This window comes from Acipenser ruthenus, chromosome 3 (assembly GCF_902713425.1).
Source record: "Acipenser ruthenus chromosome 3, fAciRut3.2 maternal haplotype, whole genome shotgun sequence".
NCBI lineage: Eukaryota > Metazoa > Chordata > Actinopteri > Acipenseriformes > Acipenseridae > Acipenser > Acipenser ruthenus.
The window spans coordinates 42,828,134-42,851,618 of record NC_081191.1 but is presented as its reverse complement, the minus strand read 5'-3'; the positions used below and the strand labels follow the sequence as shown (position 1 = coordinate 42,851,618).

Sequence of the window (23,485 nt, the reverse complement as noted above, 5' to 3'; positions counted from 1 at the left end):
CACTGATGATGGCAGGGAAATTGGAGAGAGCTTCAGTCGCAAGACATTTTTGGCGTTTTTAATCTCTAGCGGTATTTTGTCTTGATCGCCCTTTGCTAGTAATGTTCTAGTATTGAGCCAACAATCCATATTTTTTTCACTGGATTGAAAGCTAAAAACTATTAACTCTCACACCAGACGTAACGCATGGCAATACGTTCTGTATTTTGAAATGTAGTACTTAAGTTACAATAAACTTTAATCGGGTTGCATTGAAAAAAAATAAACATCGATTTGCAGGCACGAATGCACACAGGAAATAAAATGAATTAAAGAATAGGCTTTTAGTTTTTTAAAATAAGTATTTTTGTTTTTATCCAAGACAGACCAACTGTGTATATGACATTTAAACAACAGGGCTTATTTAAAACGTACATATTTAATATGTAAATTAGTCGTTTGTGCACTGAACGCTCTGTCACAGATCGTCAGTCTGGTGTTACATGATAAAAGTTTGCAATAGCTTGGCAAGTGGTACTAAATAAAATGCGTTGTCTGCCATTTTAGAATTTTTCTCGCGTACCCCCAGGGGTACGTGTACCCCAGTTTGAAAACCACTTTACTATACAGTTTAATAGTAGTAGTATTTAAATGCCATTGTCCTGACTAGTACCCTTTAATTTTGACAATTTACATATAAAAAATTGAATTTTTTTTTGTTTACATTTTTCATTCTTAGCCCCCAAGTAAATATTTTGGGCAGTTTTCAAAACAATTGTTGCTTTATTTTTACAACACACGTTGGTGTTGTTGATATGATAAACGCGTATATCTGCTTCACGTACTGTATTTATTTTTTTCAAGGTTAAACGACTGCCAGGGATACTATTTGCGCCGGGCCACGTTGTTAACATGCCCGATGTCGTCCAGGATTTACTTTGAAACTGCCCGAGTAACCAGGGAGGGTGTGCGCGCATTCTACTGGATTTGAGAATAAAAACGTGGGAGTTTAATTATGAAAACGTAAAAAAAGATTAGCCTGTCGTCAGACATGTCATGGTAATACAAAATGCATTAATTTACTGCGTATTGGTATTGCGTCTGGTCTGGGACAATTCTTTATTTTATTTCAGGGGGGCATTGGCGCAATGGCGCGGCCTAGCGCGAACACTGTATAGATAGATACTGCAGGTTTTGTGCCGTAGTGATTGTTTCCCAAAGTATAGTTGTTATCTACAGCAATGTAGAAGCAATCTACACAGACTGATGTTTAGCATTGTGATGGAGAATGCTATGCTATTGTAATTAATACCAGTAAATAGACTTTGAGGATCTGTTTCTCCATTATTGAGCTTTATTAATGTTTTGATATAGTCTGTTCATGTGTTTTGAGCAGAGTTCAGGGTTTGGATTATAGTTGTACAGTAACTGCAACAGTTAAGTCGCCTATAAAGCCAGGCATCAGCTAAAAATAATAATCATAATTTAGTATATATTCAGGCAACTTGTAAAGGAAATACAAACACTTTCTCCTATAAAAATATAACTGTATTAATGAATCAAGTTTCATTTTTTCTACAAATAACGTTTGTTTTTACAGGCAGTCAGCTACACCGCACTGCCATGATTAAGTATGCATTAGCACAACCTGACCCACACATAACTGCTTGAGAACGCTATGCAATTCAATCGCATATTTTCTTCACTTCTTGTCAAACGTGACAACATCAAAAACAATTTAAACATACTTGTATGCCATATTAATCTATCTGACTACATTTAAAGTATTACTATAGGATGCCCCTGATATAAACAGATGTACCCCCTTCCATATAGATATACTGTATGTTCACATCCCAGTAGGCCCCGTTCTTGTTTATAATTATTATTCCCGTTAGCGTATACAATTACATCACCCGAATGACTGAAACTGTTAAACTAACTACATTTTCCAGATATTGGGACCTTTCAGATAAATCTCTTACCTGAAACAGATAAAATGTTTGTTTTTGCAAGCAGTCTCCCTCACAGCCACAGCACCACTGCACTATGAGGTCTAACGTGTGAGCCCAACCTCCAGTGTACCTGCTGTTGCTCCCTAGTGGCTGGAGGCCGTCATACTACCTCATGTTATTACAGTTTCAGGTTACTTTCTTCCCCAGGACTACTCACTAATAACCACAGCATATACCTGTGCTCTATTGGGAGGTGTCTATTCTAAAGTCCCTACATAAAGCAGCGGCGCGACCAGAACATAAAATGCATAAACTTACTTGAAATCCAAAGACATTCAGCAAATTTATTTTCTTATGTATTTGACATGGACAACATACAATTTTTAACATTTATGACGTCATAAGATGTATTGCACCCAGATTTAGCTATGAGCTAATTTCAACTGACAGCATTGCCACTGTCAGCGTCGCCACTGGCAGCATTTCTGCTGACAGGATTGCCCCGGCTGGAGAAGCCAGCCTCACCAAGGTCAGCACTTCCGCTGACAACATGGCTGCCTGTAGGCCCCTTAAGGGAGGAGGTAGCCTTTGAGGCCGTGTATGCTGCACACAAGGGGGAAGATGTATGACAGGGTACCCCCGCTCCTGTGTGCATTTTATGTTTTATGTGGTGTGTTATTGTGTATATGTATGTATTGCTGCACAGGGTGTGGGTTTATTAGTATTTAAAATGTATGTATTTGGGCACAGTGGTGTAAAGTAGTTCACGTGCAGACTGTGCCCGGGCTCGATTGAATAATTAACAAGCAATTGAGTACTGGCACAGCTGCATAAAAGAGGCATCTCACTAAGGGTTGCGTGTTCAGAGGTGGAACGTAAGTGAAAGAGATCTATAAATTACACAAATAACAACTGCTACTCGTGCTGGCTTTACACCAGCACAATACTTGTTTGTTGTGTTCCCTTAGTGTATGTTTGTTTTGGCCATAATGCCTTTTGTTTTGTGAGAAGTGTTTTGTTTGATTATTTTATTTAATAAAGAAACTAGTGCATTTGCGTCTCGTCCCATAGTACTTGCCTGTGTTGATCTATTCATTTCCTGGTCTGACGTCACCCAAAAGCCATCCGGTTCACAGGGCGATAACACCAGGGGAACTACAGCGGCGTGTCCTTTTAGTGGAGCCTGTCAGATTCCATGTACTTCTTTTATCTATTTATGCTGTGAGCACACTCTTAAACTCAGGGGAGACATTTAAGGAGGACACAGAGATGTTTTGGACACCTGTAAGTGGATTGTTTGTGCGCTGACTTACAATATATCCAGACAACTTTTAAGTAATCAAGAAAATCACACAGACTCATTCAGGTTTGAAGTTTTAATGAATCAGAGCAGTATTAGTACTTTATTAAATGCTTACAAATGGATTGAGCAGTTACAGACCACATCTAATCCCAACTAAATAGGCGTGGAAGAATAAACACTTCAGTCTAAATTTAGATCCAAAGTTATTCAGTGCACTTTATTAACATTCCAGCAATTGCAGGGAGAGACAATCAGAAGGCAACCGAACATAAGTTCTTCTAGTTAACCCATGAGTTCTCTCCTCGCAGGCAGAAACAAAGAGTTTATATAGCTAAACAGGCATGATTCTACATAAGGCAGTAACCAATCAAGCTTATTAAAATGTGATTGGTACAACTTGTACCAATCACATTTTAATAAGCTTTTTTATAGTAACCTTGTATTTCTATCAACAGTGGCTAATACTTTGCATTGTGTAAGAAAAGTGAAGATGCAAGCAAAATGTTTATCTAGTTTCTTAGCAACTTGCAGTTACAGATAGTGACAGCTAGAACATTCTGAAGAAACAAAAGACCTATTGTACTCTCTTACTTACACACACAGACTTTCTGTCACGTACATAATTTCTTTCAAACTCAAGTCCACATAGGCAATCTGGACGATCCAGTGCCTTACAGATTCAACAGCATTAACACTTCAATGCAGTTATGTTTATCACATGTTTTGCCCTTAGGCCAGCCATGCAAAACTCTAAAGCACCCACCGCTAAATCCTAAAGCATCCAATATATCACTCTCTAAAGCTAAAATATAATTTCTATACTTTATAGCAATGCTTCAATATACAGTACACCCTCGCTATAACGGCCTTCATTATAACAAACCTTCGGCTATAACGAACCTGGACCCTGGACCCCAAATAAAAAATAATAAAAAAAAGATCATATAAACACACACTGTCAACATGAGCAGGCAGGTGAGCTGGTGAGCCAGTTGGTTGATCAGTAAGTAGGAGAGCTGATGAGCCGGGTTGGCTGATGAGTAGGCAGGTGACCTGATGAGCTGGGTTGGCTGATGAGTAGGCAACGAGCCTGTGAGCAGTGGCGGCTGTTGAGCAGGTAGGTGAGCTCGCTAGCCAGCCAGTCCAACAACTCGCCAGTACTACCGCCCAACTGCGTGCCGGTCCAACAGCCCCCTTCACTGTGGGCCAAAGCTATGGAGGATCTCCATCTGCGCAGCATGGAGGGGCTCGACGGTAAGCAGTGCCACACTGGGAAGGGTCCTGGGGGAGTATGAGGCCTGTTTTGCCCTGAAGTCCAAGGACTGCACACGGACTGGTTTGGTCCAGCACCACATCACCATGGGAGATGTGCCGCCTAGAAGCGAGCGTGCTTGCGGCTTCCGCTGGCCAAGAGGGAGGCCGCGGAGGGCATCATCCGGGTGATGGCCGCCAATGGGGTGATAGAGCCATCCGACAGCCATCCCTGGGCGACTCCCATAGTGCTCCCGCCAAAGGAGGACGACCCCGCTCTGGCAGGGCCTTGACTATGTGCACGACCTCCAAGACCGTCTGGACCAGGCCGACCAATTTGCTCGGGAGCGGCTAACAGGCAGAAGCGAGCCTACCTTGTGCGGAGCAGGGAGCGGGACTTCCAGCCAGGTGAGCAGCTCTGGGTGCACTGCCCCCAGCGTAAGAAGGGACTGCGCCCTAAACTGACCAGCCAGTGGAAGGGGCCCTGTGAGGTTCTTCACCAGCTCTCTGAGGTGGTGTATCCGGTCCAGCTTCGGACTCGGGGGTGGAAGATGGTTCTCCACCAGGACCAGCTTGCCCCCTATCAGCTGGGGATTGACCAAGGAGGAACCACCCCTAAACAAATGGACTCAGGTTCTACACAGGCATCACTGGCCAGGCAGGGGAGAACTGCTGAGGTGGCCCATCAGGGCTCTGTGCTAGCGCCAACCTCCCCACAGGGCCACTCTCGTCGGAGTAGGAGACCCCATCAGGCCCCACGGAGGCTACAGGGCAGTTTCCTGGGTTAGGGCAGTTTCCTGGGTTAGGGCAGTTAGCAGGACGTCTCACTACTAGGAAGGGGCAATGTAGCAATCCTGGTGGTGGGGGGGGGGGGGGGATCAGGATAGTGTAAATGGTGTGTGTGCAGGGGGGGTTGCATGGTGTGTGTGCATGCAGGGGGTTGCATGGTTGTGTGTGCGTGCAGGGGTTGCATGGTGTGTGTGTGTGGTGCAGTGGGTTGCATGGTTGTGTGTGTGTGCAGGAGTTGCATGGTGTGTGTGTGTGGTGCAGTGGGTTGCATGGTGTGTGTGTGCGGTGCAGTGGGTTGCATGGTGTGTGTGTGCGGTGCAGTGGGTTGCATGGTGTGTGTGTGCGGTGCAGTGGGTTGCATGGTGTGTGTGTGCGGTGCAGTGGGTTGCATGGTGTGTGTGTGTGCGGTGCAGTGGGTTGCATGGTTGTGTGTGTGTGCAGGAGTTGCATGGTGTGTGTGTGTGGTGCAGTGGGTTGCATGGTGTGTGTGTGCGGTGCAGTGGGTTGCATGGTGTGTGTGTGCGGTGCAGTGGGTTGCATGGTGTGTGTGTGCGGTGCAGTGGGTTGCATGGTGTGTGTGTGCGGTGCAGTGGGTTGCATGGTGTGTGTGTGTGCGGTGCAGTGGGTTGCATGGTGTGTGTGTGCGGTGCAGTGGGTTGCATGGTGTGTGTGTGTGGTGCAGTGGGTTGCATGGTGTGTGTGTGCGGTGCAGTGGGTTGCATGGTGTGTGTGTGCGTATAGGGGGTTGCGTGGAGTGTGTGTGTGTGTATACATGCAGGGGTTGCATGGTGTGTGTGCGTGCAGGGGTTGCTTTGTGTGGATGTGTGTGTAGGGGAATTAGGTTGCAGGAATGGCGCGAAAGACGTAGGGGTGGGGGTCTGAGAAAGGAGCGGAGGGAGCAAGGGTATATAAGGGGGTGCATGGAAAAGACCGGGAGATTGGGGGAGACAAGCGTGAGAGAGAAGGGTGTGTTTAGAGGAGATAGAGAGATATAGCGGAAAAGGGGTAGGGTAAAGAAAGATAAGTACGACTAATCAATTTATTTTCATTTTCGGCTCCCAGTTCCCTTCCCTTACTTTATGATTGTATTTTATTGATTATCTGTATGTAAAAATAAACGGCTTGAGCCTTCAACTCACCACAGCCTCAGTCTCATCTCTGTCCCAAGAACCCAAAAACAGTACAATATATATGACATATTTTTCATTTACCGCCAGTTTAATTTAAGTAGCATATGATATGATGCATATAGAAATGTATTTGGGGCCTATTCTGTTCTTGCTCATAATATATTACATTTGTGGTTTATTAAGAGAAAAATATGGTTGACGATCATTTTAAATCATCACTTATGTGTTGACAGCATTCTTGTTTCTTGTACTTCTCTAGTCACAGTCAGCTTCTTAAATCAACTCCAATCTCACCCATCATTTAATGTCAGCATTAAAGTATTTTTAATGTTATTTCTATATATATTTTACTCTATATTTTTTTGCCATTTATTTAAAAACAAAAATAAAATGTGTCCTGGTTAATACTAAAGTTAGGGGGGTTCAAGGCACTTCAGAATTCGCTAAATTAGAGGGAGGTACACAATTGTGTGTGTGTGTGTTTTTTTTTCCCCCCACTTCATTTAATGGCGTTTTACTTCAGATTATGCCATTGCTGATTTTTTATTTTTAATCAACACAGTTGTTTTTGTCAGACATTTTATTATATATGAAAACTGTTGAACCAGTCCTAAAACATTTCCAAAGGCGGTCCAGCAAAAAATGTTTTAGAGCCCCTGCGTTAGACTACTTAGTAGACTGTTTTAGTTGCGAGTAATATCATGTAGGCTAAGTTGTATAAAAAAAAAAACTAGTTTTTAACCAAGACAAAAGTCAACAGGTTGCTGATAAGTTGTGTATTAAAGAACACGTCAAATATTTTTTTTATGAAAACAGACCATAGCTGATTATACACATCACAAAGAAATCATGTCGGCCTGTCGAAAACGTTAGTAAATGATTGCAAAACGCAGCTGACAACTGCTGCGCGTGCACATCACTTGTATTTTACCTGACAGAAGCAAATAAAAGAATCAGCCGTGCCCATGGACCGATCTTTTACACATGAGAATTGCGCCACGCCATACAGAATTCTGAGGACATACTGACACGATACGACACCTGCCCAATTCCTCCACTGTGGAACACTTTAAGTAATATAAAAGCACTTATTTGTGGAAACAAATAAATATTGTCAATGAATAGAGTATAACATAAAACGCATTTCAAATACAAAAATATTCATCTAATTATAAATACGTATTTTTGGTGCTACAAATCACATACCGTAATAACTTATTTGCACCACCAACCGTACGGAGACAAATTAGCTGTTGTAATGCAACGAACCAATAGGGTAAAGCTGCAAGAGGTACGCTATGGGGTGCCATGTGTAAAAAGAAAGCGTTAATAGTCTTTTTTTCCAGATTAATTTAAATCCTGTATTTTTCCCCCAGATTTATAAATGTTGTGAAAATAAATATATATTTTTTTAAATGTGTACATTCAGATATAATTTATAATTCTTAAAATATTTAGCAACTTTTCAACATTTAAATGCTAAATCTATTTTAAAAATAAAAATATATTTTATTAAATATTTATTTTGAGAATCAAGATTTAGCTGTTCGCAAATAAATCTGTATTTAGTGAACTTAACTAGTTAACTAAATCTTAAATCTCCAAAAAGATTTAACATTTTGTTAAATATTTAACTACATCTTTCAGTTTTGTATTTTTAATATATAATTTTTTCTCAATAAAAACTTTTTTTCCCCTTAACAGTGTGGAGTATGATGTGAAGATAAGTGGGTAAAAATCATCATTTAAATGCATGAAACTCTGAGGCACTGACAACAAAATGTGAAAAAAGTTCAACGGGGTGTAGACTTTCTATAGGCTCTGTATATATGACCATCGCTGTTAAATTACAGAATGCACAATGTCAACTAGATAGGGCATATTCCGCTGGACATTTTCCCTGCAGATATACCCCCCACACTGCTGCCCTATACCCCATTGTGTCATTGTAGGGGTGTGCACACGCAGATGTAGCACATTGGATGTAACAGATATACTAGATGGGACTCGTATCTCTTGCAGCTTTACCCTTTTCCAATAAACCCGCCCTACTTCCGCACGTGCGCAGATTGTACATCCGGAATGCTGAACGGCGGTAGATGACGAATTAAAACGGGCCCGTGATAACTGAAAATAAGTAAACATTTACGCAACTAGCGGGAGACATTTAAAGGTGAGTGCTAATAACAGCAATTATAATGATAATAATAATAATCAAAGTAATAAAATAATGATCGCCTGTACTTATTTGTACGCGGGAGTGGAAAGCCGTACCAAGACAAAACTGCGTGGACAAGACACATACACACAAATAAAAAAAATAAAAATTGGGAAACGTCTTTAAACATAATCAACATAATTCCTCCTTTTCTGTAGTCTCCTAATTAAAAAAAAAACGGTCAAATATGACTTCTCATATTTTTTTAATTAATTATAATGTCAGTGGGAAACGCTGCACCAAAAGTGCCCGGATGGGACAAAGGGGGTCTAACCTGCACCGAATTATCACTCCTCACCTGCAGTCGACTTGAAAATGAATAGTTATTATAACGCATCCCATGTTTTTTGTTTGTTTTGTTTTTTTTAAATTGGCAAAAAATGTTTCCAGACTGACAAAAGTACCCAGACTTTTACTTCCAGAGCTATTTTCCAAAAAAATATTTGGAGGACAGTTTAAACTGTAAATAGCTTTTAAGTAAAAACATTAAATATAAAAAAAATGTCTTCTGTCTCCATAACGGAGCTGTGCTGATAGTATTACTGGACTGCCATTCTGTCTCCTTTATCATTAATTGTTACACGAGGATTGAGGAGACAGGAAAACTTACTTATCAGCCTAGATAGGGTGACCGCCTTTTCAAAATGCAAAAACGGGACACCTGGCATTTTTTATGAGGGGGGGGGGGGGGGGGGTTACAGTTGTATATTTGCGTATTTTATACTGTGTATTTAATAACAGCATTTTAAAATTAAATATCAATGCATTCACTTTAAATGCTTCTTAACAACGTTTTCACCTCCGTATGGAATTCTAAAATCTTTTCTACATAATGTGTAACATTATTTGCCCTTTTTCCTTACGGGGTACTCCTTCCTTTACCGAGGTATCACTATCCGTGTCACTTAAACATTTAGATTCAGCCATTTCGCATAAACAAAGAAAACACTGAAATTAAAATATTCGACGAATTGTATTTTGTCTGGTGTCACCAAAGCAGACCAGTGTCAGGATGTTGGGGTACATGTGATGTGAGTGTGAAAAGTCACATGATAATGGGATAATATAGTTTTATGTCTTGGATTGGCTATCCAATGTGTCAATCATTCTGGGGCTGCGTATGCTTAAGGCTTTGCAAAATGATGAAGAGGGGTATTGCTGCAGAACGGAGGCTCCCACAGCATAGCTCGCACAGGGTAGTGCTGCGTGCGCAACTCGTAATAGACGTCATCATTATATGCTACAGCCCGATCACATAAGGGTGATAAATCTAGGTACTAAAAATAACTTTTTCATAACAATAACCTAACCCAAAACCTAAGGTTCGTGGGGTATTGGCTGTAACTTTTTAAATACACACAATAACCTAACCCATGGATTGCTTACTTACATTTGTCAAAATGTAATGTAAATTGTTTTACATCCTCAAACTTGCAATGCATGGAACTGTTAATATTTACCTCATTCGACATTGTGTTATTATACAGAAATATAACTGGAACTTACTCATTTTTGGTTCCAAGACATCACAAGTAATGATTCTACCTTTTTTAAATGTCAATTTATTGTCCTAATATTTACCCGTCTTGAAAGGGATATTTTTATATTAAATATGCGGGTAACTTGGACACCGTGGTGCTGGTGACGGATCAGGATTTTTGCATATGGCCGACAGCTACGCTACTGACCTAGATTTAAGTGCTATGCACACCGGACCAAAGCAAACGACACGAATACAGCACGAGTACATACGAAAAAAAACACAACAGCTAGTCATGAAAAGAACATACTGTCTGCTTTTGCTTCTTTTGTGGAGATAAAATAAATAAACAAAGAACACTAAAAAAATGACATTTAACAGTGAATGTTTATATGTGATCTGGTTTAACATGTAAATTATTCAAAAATAATACATCTACACATTTCTTTGTAAATACTGATAATTAGTTTACTTTTTTATTAACTGAAAATCAATAAAAAAAAATCTTCAGTTAGTGTGTGAATGTGATGATGATTATTATTATTATTATTATTATTATTATTATTATTATTGGTCAACGTTATTAAAACAAAGTGTAATTTTACAGAAATACAAAACCAGTGTGTGGCACTCCCTATCACTTTGACTAAAATTAAGGTGCGATAAAGAGAGATACATACCGTCAATTTCAAATTGTTCTTTTATTTCTTGCCATATGGCGTCTTTTTATTGTCTTTAACCACTGACACTGGCATCATAAAGAACGTTATATTTTTCGACTTCAATAATTCAATTCTCATTGATGTCCATTTCTCTTATTTCTGTGGTAATTTCTGCGTGAACGAGACAGTGACAGTATGACAGCCGAGTAATGACGTGTTATGTACAGAAACGTAGAAGGCTCGCGCAGACAAACCGTCAGTTTGAGACAAGGCAATTCTATCTTTTTAGTAAGGGGGGGGGGGTTGCATAGCAGCTACAGTAATATAGAATGCTAATGTACACCTCTTCACGGTGACACTGTCTCCCAAAATGAAATAATACGCTTGGACAGTTGTATTGGATTTACCGCTGTATCATCTATAGAGGGTTTCGCAGCCTCACAAACAATAACAAAGTTATGCACACGCGTGAGAATCCATTGCACGACCGCGAGACTCCCAAAATTGTGAAAAACCGTGAGTTTCACGGGTAAAGACTTGACATGCATGTTGGGAGCTATAAACAGCAGAATTAAAATTGTAAAGTGGTACTTCAGCTGAACCACTTCAGACAGAAAGAGTACAGTTTAAATAAAGGTTGAAAACCACTGCCTTAATAAATAGAATATATCATTTTTTTCTAATGTAATTATTGACACCATATGTAACGCCCAAAACCTGAATTTTGATTATCTGTAAATCCAAAATACAAGAAAAAGAAAAAAAATGCAATCAGCATATTTTTAAAGTTTTATGTTTAATACATTTTCAATAAAATAAAACATTGAACATTTTTTGTAGCTCAAATAAGTTTGGCTTCGATGCCTGTGAATTTCTAGTTTTCAAAAAGCATCATAAGTGTTTTACAAATTAAACGCAAGTACAAAAAGTCCACAAGGGAAGTAATTTCTCAATGGAAATACATCACGATTGAGGCCGCTCCCCCAGATACCCCAGCACAGTCCACCTGTTTCTGGAGAAGTTGAAGCTGTTTGAAAGCATAAGTTGAGTCTTTAGTAACTTGGTTTGCCGTGGTATATTTGTCAGTGTTATAATTGATATCACAACGGTAAGTATCGTGTTTACCATAAGTGAGTTTTGTGTACAGTAATACTAGCGGTTAAACTACTATTTTAGTTAGACAACATTTGACTTGTTTTGTTGCTCAAATAAGTTTGTCTTCGATGCCTGTGAATTTCTAGTTGTTTTCCGAAAGCATAAGTGTTTTACACGATGATGTTGAGGTTAGTGCAATTTCAACGCGCAAAGATCAAAGTTTACTTCTGTGTCGCAGCATATTGATGATTTAAATATAAGTGCTCTTCTCCGTTGTTGTTTCTATGTCGTTAAACTTTGTGTAAATACTATGTGCTGTTAGATGTACGGTACTATAAAGTTCATCTTTCGCGTGGCCATCATTGTGGAATTGTTAAGCAATACCAGTGGTGTATCTATGAGGGTAAGCTAGAAATTCACAGGCATCAAAGCCTGAATTGTTTGAGCTACAAAAAAACAAGTCAAACTAAAATAATAGTTAACCGCTATTACTGTACACACTCATTTATGGTAAACATGATACCTTTGTGATACCAATTCAGAGGTCGCGTTAACGCAAAATTTTGCGTCCTAGACGCAATATAAATCCATTGGATGGAAAAAATATTTTGTCTTGCATTCACGGGATGCACAGAATGGGAAAGGGACGCAGACATGCATATTCGTGGTAATCTATTACACTGCAGCAGTGACCATAAAATACTTGTTTAAAAAAATAACAGCATTCCTGTAGGTGGCAGCAGCAAGTAACCTTGATAGGGCAAAACCAACATACTATAACTTACTGCCTCAGAAGATGAATAGCAAAGTAGTAGTAAGTTTAAAATAGCATATTTTTTAGCACTGTGCATTACTGATATGATTATAATAGCTGCTGGACAGGAAGTTAATTCATTGTGTGGTGGCTGGATAAATGCATGACAATCTACAGCAATAAAACATTTTATTTGTATATTTATTTCAAGGCTTGGTTATTGTGATTTTTGTCTGTTATTCTACAGATCTAGTCCACCCACTAAAACAAGATGTCTTATTGCAAGGTGAGTACAACTCTAATATAATATTGAAATGCTTTTTTGTTCTTGTATATTAGTGTGCGCCATACACATTTTCAAGTTGGACATGTCTTTACTCCAACTTGCAATTTGCTTTTTTGGGTGAAAATAAAATAACATTAACATAACAAAGCTATGTGTATTTATAATCGATTACCGGTAGAAAGGTGTTGTATAAACCCTTCAACTGGTAAATCTAATGTAAGACATGGAGATCGGGTGCTCTTACACAAAACTACATCTTTTCACTTTTTTTTTTTTTTTTTTTAAATAAATTTAGGCGTTGCCAATTATTTTCTCCCAATTTGGAATGGCCAATTATTTTATTAAGCTCAGCTCACCGCTACCATCCCTGCGCTGACTCGGGAGGGCGAAGACGAACACACACTGTCCTCCGAAGCGTGTGTCGTCAGCCGACCGCTTTTTTTCACACTGCAGACTCACCATGCAGCCACCCAAGAGCTACAGCGTCGGAGGACAACGCAGCTCTCGGGCAGCTTACAGGCAAGCCCGCAGGCGCCCGGCCAGATTACAGGGGTCGCTGGTGCGCGGTGAGCTGAGGACACCCTGGCCGACCTAACCCTCCCTCCTCCCGGGCGACGCTCGGTCAATTGAGCGCTGCCCCCTGGAGCTCCCGTCCTCGGCCGGCAAAGAAATATCCTGGACTCAAACTCGCGACGTCCAGACTATAGGGCGCATCCTGCACTCTAGGCAAGTGCTTTTACTGGATGCGCCACTCGGGAGCCCCTTTACTTTCATTTTTAACCCATTCAGAGCAAAAAATAAGCTGCTGGCTAATGAGAATAGGTTTGCACTGTACTATATGTTAAAACTTTGAGATACTTCTTTAAAATACACACTTGCAATCTAAATATGATTTTAAAAAGTGAAATATTTAATGCAAGCATACCATGGTGAAAGTACACTTGAAACTTCAGTTGATTGAATTGCTGTACAGTAAAGTAATTAAGGGAAAAACTACAAGATCCCTAGAAAAGAAAAATAGTGCACTTTTCAATGGCATCATTATTTTTATTTTTTTCAGATTTGCAAGTTGAAATGTAACAACAATACGCAATTAAAGTCCCATTTGAAGGGAGCTAAACACAGAGCGGTAAGTGTTAGGAATGCCAGAGCTTTTAGATTGCGTGAATGTTAACAGAAACAACTACTGAAGAACAATTAGTTATTACCTTGCTTATACAGATTATTTTTATTACATTTTTAACAAGAGTTGTTTAGAAACAAGTCAAAGCAGTATAGTCCTACTGTTTAAAAGGGAATGTACTAAGGATGCTTTTCATTTAAATGTATTGTATTATGTAAAGTAAAAATGCTTTTACATCGGATTAGAATAGTATTTCACTGCAACTTGCTACTTTTTCACCCAAGATTCTGCTGTGGGATAACATTTCTACGTCCTTGGTACCAAGTTATACAAATTGAGGCTGTTTTTAAATTGTATCTTGTCAAACATCTGCTCTTTTGAATTGTAAATGTAATATAGCTACACTCACTTTTTGGCTGCAGCAGCTCTGAACAGTGAGTGACAAGCCCAAGCCGAAAGGAATACTGGGGAATATTTTCCATTATACCTGAGAAGATATAGTTACTGCCCACGTTCTGTTAATAAAGTACTTGTTTCTAAACGAGTGCCAGTAAGCCAGTGTGAGTGAGAAAGATTTGCAGGAACATCAAACCACAATACTGCCATTACAATACATCTTTGGAAGAGGCATTATAAACAGAAGCATGACTACTCTAATTCTTATCAACATCAGCTGTGTATCATTTCAACATTTAACCCTTTGCGGTCCTATGTCGAACCAGGTCCGACATTACAATTTTCCGATGTCATCAAAAAGATGTAAAAAACAGGTCTCTAGTCGTTTTTTCTCCGGAAAAAGCAGAGAACCATTCAATGGCCGAGTGAGACTGATAGGAGCCGAGAGAAGCCGAAAAAAAAGGGGGGTGGATCTGAGCAATACACATTGCCCCGGCACCACAGAGATAACACGGGATATAAACAAACAAGACAGCTGCTTCTGCATCCAGCGCTCAAAGAATATCGCAGACATTTGCAGAGCTTTTTGAGATGTTAAAGTAATAAAATAATGACTTGGATCGTATTATTGAGGAGTTTGGTGATAACGATGATTTATCGGTATGCACGACTATGAAGAGGTATGTGAAAAATACAGCGAACAAGGGGTGGGGCGGGGCTAGAGATGCAGTACTGAGTGTCCTGTTGATATGCAGTGCCTTTTAAACCTGTTTTACTGTGGAAAAAAATACTTTTAAACAGCACGTCTAAAATAAACTGCTCGTGTGAAAATAAATTGGACCTGACGCGCTGAATAAATGGACCACAAAGGGTTAACATTATTCAGAGTCGTGGTTCTCCTATTATGTAGGTTTGATAACCTTACTAATATATCGCCCAATCCTGTTGAGTTTGTCTGTGGCCTGGCAAGTCGCTCCCAAAAAGACGACACGAGACGGCAGCAGCTAGTTGTCTTGCAAATAATGCCCTTTGTTGGGTCGCTCATGTGGAAATGGCTTTGCATGGGACACTAGCTGCCCTGGCCTGGCTTGAACCCGGCCAGTGAATTGACAGGTGAATTGAGTTCTAGAGTTCCCAGCCCAGCAGGACGTTGGTCTGGCTGGATAGCAATAAAACTACCACCAGCAGCCATGCTAGCTCAGAGCTTGATCTCATCAGCTATCAGAATCTGAGCAAGGTTGGGCAAGGACTTGGATGGGAGTCTTCTGGGTAAAATAAGGAGCTACAGTAAAGTGGTGTTGGTGGCTCCACTCTTCTCTCTGAGACAAAGCTTCCTAGTGCCCCAGCAATGTGCTAGGGGGACCCAGTGTTGAAGGAGTGCCTTAACCTGATATAGTAACTCATGAGAACCTGTTCTCTGTTGGGTCTACCAGAATAAACAAAGAATGCTTTGGATTGATAAGCTGGTGTTAACTGGTAAGATGATGGGGTCAATCCGTGTCTTTGAGAAGTCACAAAAGAAGTCGGTGGTCGACTTACAAAAAATGTTTCGTAGAAGGTGCATGGCAACAGAACTTGTCATGTTTGTTAGACAATGTTGTGCCATCACCAAGGCTTTATGTGCAAGCTGCACCATGAGTCTTTCAGGAATAGTGATACTATATACGGTTTCTGATTCGGTGACTCTCACTAATTTAGTTATTTTGCTTATTTTTCCGGAAAACATCCTTTTGCAGAGAGTGGAAGAGATTGCTAAGAATGGTAAGTACATCAAAACATTTGTAATAGTAAATATGCTTATTACAACATTTATCCCAGATCATGTCCTACAAGTGCTTGGGATTCCTAATACTCCCATTGCTCAACTTAGACATTCTCATTTTGTGCGGTTAGGGTTGTTGTCACTGTCAGACACTGCCACAGCAGACTAAGAAATTTCCATGATGGCTCTGCAAGCAAGCAAACGCACCTCTGTCCTGAACAAAACACCCCCATCTCTCTTTCAGCACTGGGCCTCTCCCATTCAAAGCCTGCCAAATGGGTCAAATTCTGTGCTAGTTGAAACTCCTTTCAGCCTAAGGCCCCATTCACACGGGAGCTATGGCAACTGACCCAAGATCGGATCATTTAAGAAAATGATCCAAGCTCAGGTCGAGGAGCATTCAGACTGGACAGCCTGGGGAAAAGAGCCGAGCTCGTTTGCCCTCCATTGCTGGCCCAAGGTCATTTACCATTTTTCACTGGACTTTCAAACGAGCTCAGCTCGCATCGAATGCCCAACTGATTATCTACAGTGTATCCTGGGATGTGTTACATAATGGCGAACAACAAACACACAGAAGTTTTGGGAGTTTTTATGATGTTTGTGACACTTGTTACATTTTTTGTTTCAACATTTTATTAACTTCAGGCATAGGTGGACAGTGAAAATCGTATGGCAGAGACGATGAGCTTTCCAATACAAGCGAAAGCGGATGCTCAGTCAATTTATTTACATGACAAGATGAAATGTCAAGGATTGCAATCGATCCGCCCCCAGACAGGTTAACGTTTACACAGTGGAAAAAAGAAACGATCAGCGCCAGGGTCGATTGCCCAAACGAGCTGAGACCACCTATTTTTCCAATCTTGGGTCTGATCGTTTTAAGCGAGCTGAGGTTGAGGAGCATTCACACGGGTCTCCAATCTATTCGAACCACTCCCGGGAGTAGATAGTTTGCTCCAAACGCTCCCGTGTGAACTGGGGATAATTCTAACCCAGTCCTCCTGAGGTGGAAGGCTTTAGAGGCTAGCAAATTAGCGCACTGCACCACCTAGCCCCCCTGTGATTACATAATGATGTAAATGAAGCCTGCAGCAGCCATAATTTAACTGGCAGCTTTCATTGTATTTTGACTGCTGTGCCAAGACACATGGCGACTGAGCAGACTTTGTGCCCTAATAATCCCTGTGTGTTAGCGGCATGTCTTGATTGTCTGGCCATGTGTCTTTTATTTTTTTATTTATTTATTTTTTTTAACCGCACTTTTCCCAGACCGAGTTTAAGACTCGGATGGGAAAACCTTTGACCTGCTCTTTTTTTGTTTTTATGACCATTCATACCAATGAGTGTCCATAAAGTCATCACTGTGCCATCTGGTACCACTGACGACATCGCCACAATAACTTGATAAACTTTCACAAAACTACCTAATTGAACCACGGTCCAGAACGCTATTGAAAGGCCATTGGATCATGATGTTTAAGTGGGTCAGATTTACTGTTGAAATTAATGGTAAGTACTGATTCGGCCTGCGAGTAATTTATTCCAGGTTTGGCGATTGGCTGAGTCATTGCTGGCACTGTGTAGCCCCACAATTTGCTGTAGGCCGTGTGATAGCAGGAAAGCTTATTTTTCTTGCATCTTTTCTGAGTTTCTCTGTTTATTTTCAGCTCAAAAATGGAGGTCTCTGGAGCAGTACCTTAAAAATACCAAACTTAATGAGCCTGTGATTGGTAAGTGGCACTATTAAGCTGAAGATTAAAGATAACAATTCAGAAGGGGGATGGGGGGATTCGGTTAACAAAAACATGCCGACCTTTAATCAAACTTTTCCAAAGGCATTGAGGCAGTCTTACAGTTTTTTCAGTTATCTAAGATCAGGGACAGAAAGAAGTAGGGCTGCAGTGAAGGGTAAGTTTTGACCTTCGAAGGTTCGAAACACATTACCGAAGAAAGGTTTGAACCTTCGATGGTACTTATTTGCATAATTCACTGATGACCATAGCTACTTGTTTATATTTGATTTAAAATCCTATTTAACAGTTTATCCATATACATGGAATAAAACACACATGTAGTTTAAAAATGTGTTATATAGACCAGTAATCATGTTTTTATAATTTAAATAAAAATACATGTTTATTTACACGTAATTGATGCTGCTTGCGATATATACAGTAAGCTTGTATTGCAGCAGCACCAACTGCAGCAGACTTGGGCAAAACAAAGATTTATTTAACAGCAGGGTTGGCTGATTTTAAATCAAGTCAATTTTAAATCACTTGATTTAAAAAAAAAAAAAAAAAAAAAATTTTACTACCTTTTATAGATTCTCAAGGAAAATACATGAAAAGTATGTTTTAAAAACCTTTTATTAACACAAACATTTACTTTATTAACACAAACTCTTACTGTCTATAAACTAAAACTCTTAGGGCTGTATTCTGATCACAGTGCAAGTGTGAACAGTGCTTGCCCCAGATTCTGTGGTGCAAAAATGGAGCGAAGACGTAAAAATAAAATACTGCACTGAAATGGTATTCTGAAGACATGTCTTGCCCTGTTAAGACTGCGTTAAGACATGCTGGAACCAGGTTTATTTAGTGGTGCAATCAGGAACTTTAACAATTGAACACACTATAAAAAACAAAGTAGTCCTCAGTAACAATTGCATGTGTTTGGACTGACGCAGAAAAGGAAATCAAAGAAGGAAAAGTAAAAGAAAAGAATGACTGAGTGAGGGGGATTTTTCTCTGGTGTACTCCATCGCTAAATTCTTGTAGTTCACTTATTGTAGTTCAGATTTAGAGGATACCACAATGATAAATAATTTGCTTTATGTATTTATTTAAGATTGAGACATTTGGTTTGGTATGTAACTATTCACAAACCACCATTTCCAACATCCTTAAATTTACAGTTTGGAGGTACTGTAGAGCTACAACTACGGTACTACAAAAAAATTCCATTTAAAAAGAGGAAAAAATTGATTAAAATAAAAAAATTGATTTTAGATCAAATCCGATTTATTATTTTTTTTTTTTTAAATCACCAACCCTATCAGTCACATTTTTCTACAACCGCTATAGGGTCAACCCCCCTGCCCCCCCCCCCCCCCCAATGCTTTGGCATACTGTACCCTGCTCCATACATGGCAGCAGCACCATATAGAGTTGCTACGTATAACAATTTGGTACTGGATTTTAATACAAGTTTTATTTATGTAACATGTTATTATACAAATCAAAAGATTGAGTTTTGCATGTGAGTGACATTTAATGTGTGATTTTATAGTATTCACACATTGTCAAACGGTTTAAAACTACCTTTTGAGTTCCAGGCTAGTGAATTAACCTTCGAACACAGCCCTAGAAATAAGACGCCTATTGCATAGTAGTTTCACCCATTCCAGGTTTTACCACAAGCTTGACAGCCAGGTAACAAGCTCAGGTGTGTCTTATTAAACTCAAAACTGCTACTGTCGTGAAACTTGCTAAGAACGTTCTTTATTGCAAGGTATTGAGTGTATCAAAAGAAACAATAGACCACATTTACATGGATTTAGATTATAGTGATGTACTTTGTGTTACTCCATTTAGAATTTACTTTGTGTAACTCATTTAGAATTTACAGTAGTGGCAGGTGATGAATGTCACTGACATGCTTGTTTTTAACTTTGTTTCTCTGTCTCGGTCTGCAGGTCTACAGTTTGTAGTTGAGTTCCGTAGCCCCAATGACGAGCTGCCTCCACATTACTTGTGCAAGCTGTGTGAAGTCCAAGCAAAGCAGCTAGGCTTTGTTACTCACATCACTGGCTGGAAACATCGTTACAATTACATGGTTGGTAAAAATGGTCTTTTAAAGTAAAATGAATACCGTAGTTTTCGGAATATAACATGCTTACGTTTGCTTATTAGCCACAACAAACATGAGACTGCATGCACGTGTCGTGTGCATAGGTCCGTGCCCACGTGCATGTTGCCAGAGCACAGCTGAGATGAAAGCAGGAAGAGAGTCAATAAAACATTAGTAATACTGAAATATATACAGGCTTCCTGAAAAGCGTGTGAGAGCTGCTGGTAGTGGATCACAGTATTTACTGTACTACTGTAACCAATGATAGAATAAACAAATGTGTGTTGTGTTTTTTTTTTTTGGCTATTAATAACTAGTGCCGGGACAAATATCTGAATATTCGAACGAAGGTTTCTTGACTCGAAGGGAAAAATCTGTCTGTGCCAGAAATTACAGTTCATAGAAGTTAGAAATGGGTATCACATCATGTTTTGCCTTGCACCGATTTACCACTGCCAGAAATTCCGCAACAGTTTCTGAAATGGCTAAAAAAAATAGGCGCATCACAGCTGCTCTTGACCCTCTGTTTAATACGTTTTAGACTTAGCAAGAAGTAAACAGACCAGAGTAGGATACGCACGCATAGTGATCTCTGCCTTAACCCTTAACTGCCTAAATAGATTGACCATATATTGGCATAAATATGACCACTTTGTTTTATCGCTTGTTGTTTGTCAACCTTAAATCAGAAATTAAAACCCAACATATCCACAGAAAGGCATTAAGTAGCTGTTTCAATGATGTAATGTCTTTGTTGGGCAATATGTTTATTTATATATATATATATATATATATATATATATATATATATATATATATATATATATATATATGTTTGTAAAAACTGCCAATTTGGACCCCTTTTTAAGTTAGATATAAAAATATGCTACAGTTGTGAAATTTTACAAGGATTTCTAATAAAAAAATCTTCTACCGTTGAGGAGCTACAAGATTTTGTCAGGGCTATTTTCAGCACTGTCAGCTATTTTATGGAAGTAGTCCAGACTAATCAAAATATCACAAAGTACATTTCCAAATCGTATGTAAAACCCTGGAAATGTATGAGTAAATACAAGTAAAAAATGCAGTTTTTATTAAATTCTATCATTTTGCATTATGAAGAGAAATCATATTTATATACAAGTTACAGAATTCAATATAACCACGAATAGCAAATCATTTTTTTTTTTAAAAGGAGAAACTATAACAACAAAAGTATATAGAAAAACTATAAATGGTGGCAAAGGAGTAAACCCAACTATACTGGAGTACTGCAGTAAACTTGGCCACCATTGTAAACAAATAAATGCATGCATTTAATTTGGCATATGAACATAACGTACTGTATTTCCTGACTTAATCATTTTGCATTATGAAGAGAATCATGTTTTATATACAAAAGTTATAAAATTCAGTATAACCACGAATAGCAAATAACAATAAGTGTATGGAAAAATGTACTACATGGTGATCATAAAGCAGTTTTTGTTAAAAAAAAAAAAAAAAATGGGGTGATAAACGTGGCCACCATTGTAAGCAAATAAATAAGTGCTGTATGTACCGTCAAGTGCAAGCATCCTCTCGATCTTGTAGAAAATTGGCATGTAGGGATACCATTTTTTTTTTTTGCTCCTAGTGCCTAGCCTTATTCAGTGACAAAGGTCAGAAAGACTGATTTTTATAGCACCACGGCTTATTGCCGTGAGACATCCCATAAGAGAGATGACGTCATCAGTGCTTGAGGCATTAAACTGCAGGTGCTGCTTCAGATTAGGGAAGCGAGTCAGAATCCGGGCATACAGATGCAGTACGTCGCTCAGAAATGCCTTATGCTTTTTAACACAGGTGTAATGATCGACCGTTTTTATAGGTATGCATTTTTTTATGTGAAGTAATGCTATATGTGGAATGTCATACACGAGAACCAAAATGGTGAGTTTCTTTTCATTGTACAAAGCCCCCTTTCAATTTGTATTATAGTATTTATATGGGTTAAATGTGACTGTTCACTTGCTTGTTCTGCTAAAAAAAAAAAATGAAGCAAACCTCAGTAATGCTGTTATTTTATGAGAATGTGTCTGGCTTCTTTGTTTATTACAAAGAAAAAAAAAATTGACTGTACTTTTTGTACTTTTTTGTATTTATTTATTTATTTATTTTTTTTAAATTTGAACTCCTATATGGCATCCTTTTGTAGATAATTCATTTGAGTAATGTAAGGCCTGAGCAACCTATTGTTACTTTTGGTATTTTTATTTTTTTTAAACTTTAATACAGTATTACCTATAATGGATTTTATTAAGTCTTGCAAATGAATGAATATCTAAATCTTGAATGAATACCTGAACAGGAAAATTCTATGTTCATTCCAGCACTAATAACATTTACAATTGATATCCTGTGCATCACAGTAGTAACACTAGAAAGATTTGGTTATAGATTTATTTTATGTAAAACAAGATGTTAAATTAAGGTGCATCAATTAAAATATATTTCATGGTATATAATGTGTATACAGTGCTAAGTTAGCTGTAAATAAAATGCACAATGTAACTAAATAAATGTTATGCGTTATAAAAATATTTACATTGCAATGATCAATAAAGGCCATTGCACACTGGATCTGATAACGCATCCGAATTTGACGTGTGTCTAAACTGAAAAAAACAATCATGTGCATTTCCTATTGCACTTTGCACACTGAGTCTGTAATTGTAGCATGACGGTGATGCGTCAATTTTGGAGTTCGATTTGATCCGATTTGACATGTGTTAAAAATGACATTGACCAATGAAAAACGACTGGGAAGACACGTGGGTTCTTGCAGTACCCTGAACAAAATGGAAAATATAATTGTGTGTGCCGCCAATCAAAAATTACTTTGAGAAATCCAACAAAGATTACAAAGACTTTGGGGGGGAAAAAAAAGAACACATAAGGAAAGACATTGCTGTGGACTTGGGCATGAATGATATGCATTATAAAACATGGATTTTGTGCAGTATAGGTTATTACAAGCATATACTTTTTATTTCAATTGTAGTCGAGGAAGTAAAGAAACAGTGGCGTAACCTGGAGACACATATCAGTGAAAGAAGCATGATGGGGCAAGAGCGGTCAGGGCTTAACAGTCAGAAAAGAGGGGCAGTACATGAAAGTGATGGAAAGTATTTTTGGTAATTCATTGCTACCTTCCCAACTTTTAGATATATTTATTACAGGAGCGAGTGTTTGAAATATTAAATATTGGTCATATGGTTCCTGATGCTATGACAACCGTGTTGTGTAATTTTTTTTTTTTTTTTATATATGTATTGCGTAACATTATTGTAGTCTAGTAGAAACGTAATAATTAGCAAACGTTTTCCATCAGTGTTTGCTGATAATTAAGTTTATGCTATATTTAACATTTTTTGTGTTATGTAAGAATGAACAGAATTGTATGTA

General features: G+C 38.9%; 2 protein-coding genes across 5 annotated transcripts in view; one reads left to right on the top strand and one right to left on the bottom strand.

Moving 5' to 3' along the window:
- Window positions 1-2,112, bottom strand: part of LOC117394332 (uncharacterized) — a 51,450-nt gene extending 49,338 nt beyond the window's left edge. Inside the window, exon 1 of one of the 3 annotated variants that reach the window (XM_033992476.3) lies at window positions 1,965-2,112. The gene's annotated coding sequence lies outside the window, so the exon portion shown is untranslated. The remainder of the gene's footprint in view (window positions 1-1,964) is intronic. The other 2 variants (XM_033992475.3, XM_033992477.3) reach the window with 2 other exon arrangements.
- Window positions 2,113-8,352: 6,240 nt separating this feature from the next.
- LOC117395026 (uncharacterized) overlaps window positions 8,353-23,485 on the top strand; it is a 29,722-nt gene continuing 14,589 nt past the window's right edge. Inside the window, exons 1-6 of one of the 2 annotated variants that reach the window (XM_059012953.1) lie at window positions 8,353-8,580; window positions 12,864-12,902; window positions 13,963-14,031; window positions 16,158-16,182; window positions 17,854-17,916; window positions 19,884-20,023. In XM_059012953.1, the coding sequence (XP_058868936.1) occupies window positions 12,888-12,902; window positions 13,963-14,031; window positions 16,158-16,182; window positions 17,854-17,916; window positions 19,884-20,023 (312 nt within the window). In that variant the 5' untranslated portion in view covers window positions 8,353-8,580; window positions 12,864-12,887. The remainder of the gene's footprint in view (window positions 8,581-12,863; window positions 12,903-13,962; window positions 14,032-16,157; window positions 16,183-17,853; window positions 17,917-19,883; window positions 20,024-23,485) is intronic. The other variant, XM_059012952.1, reaches the window with a different exon arrangement.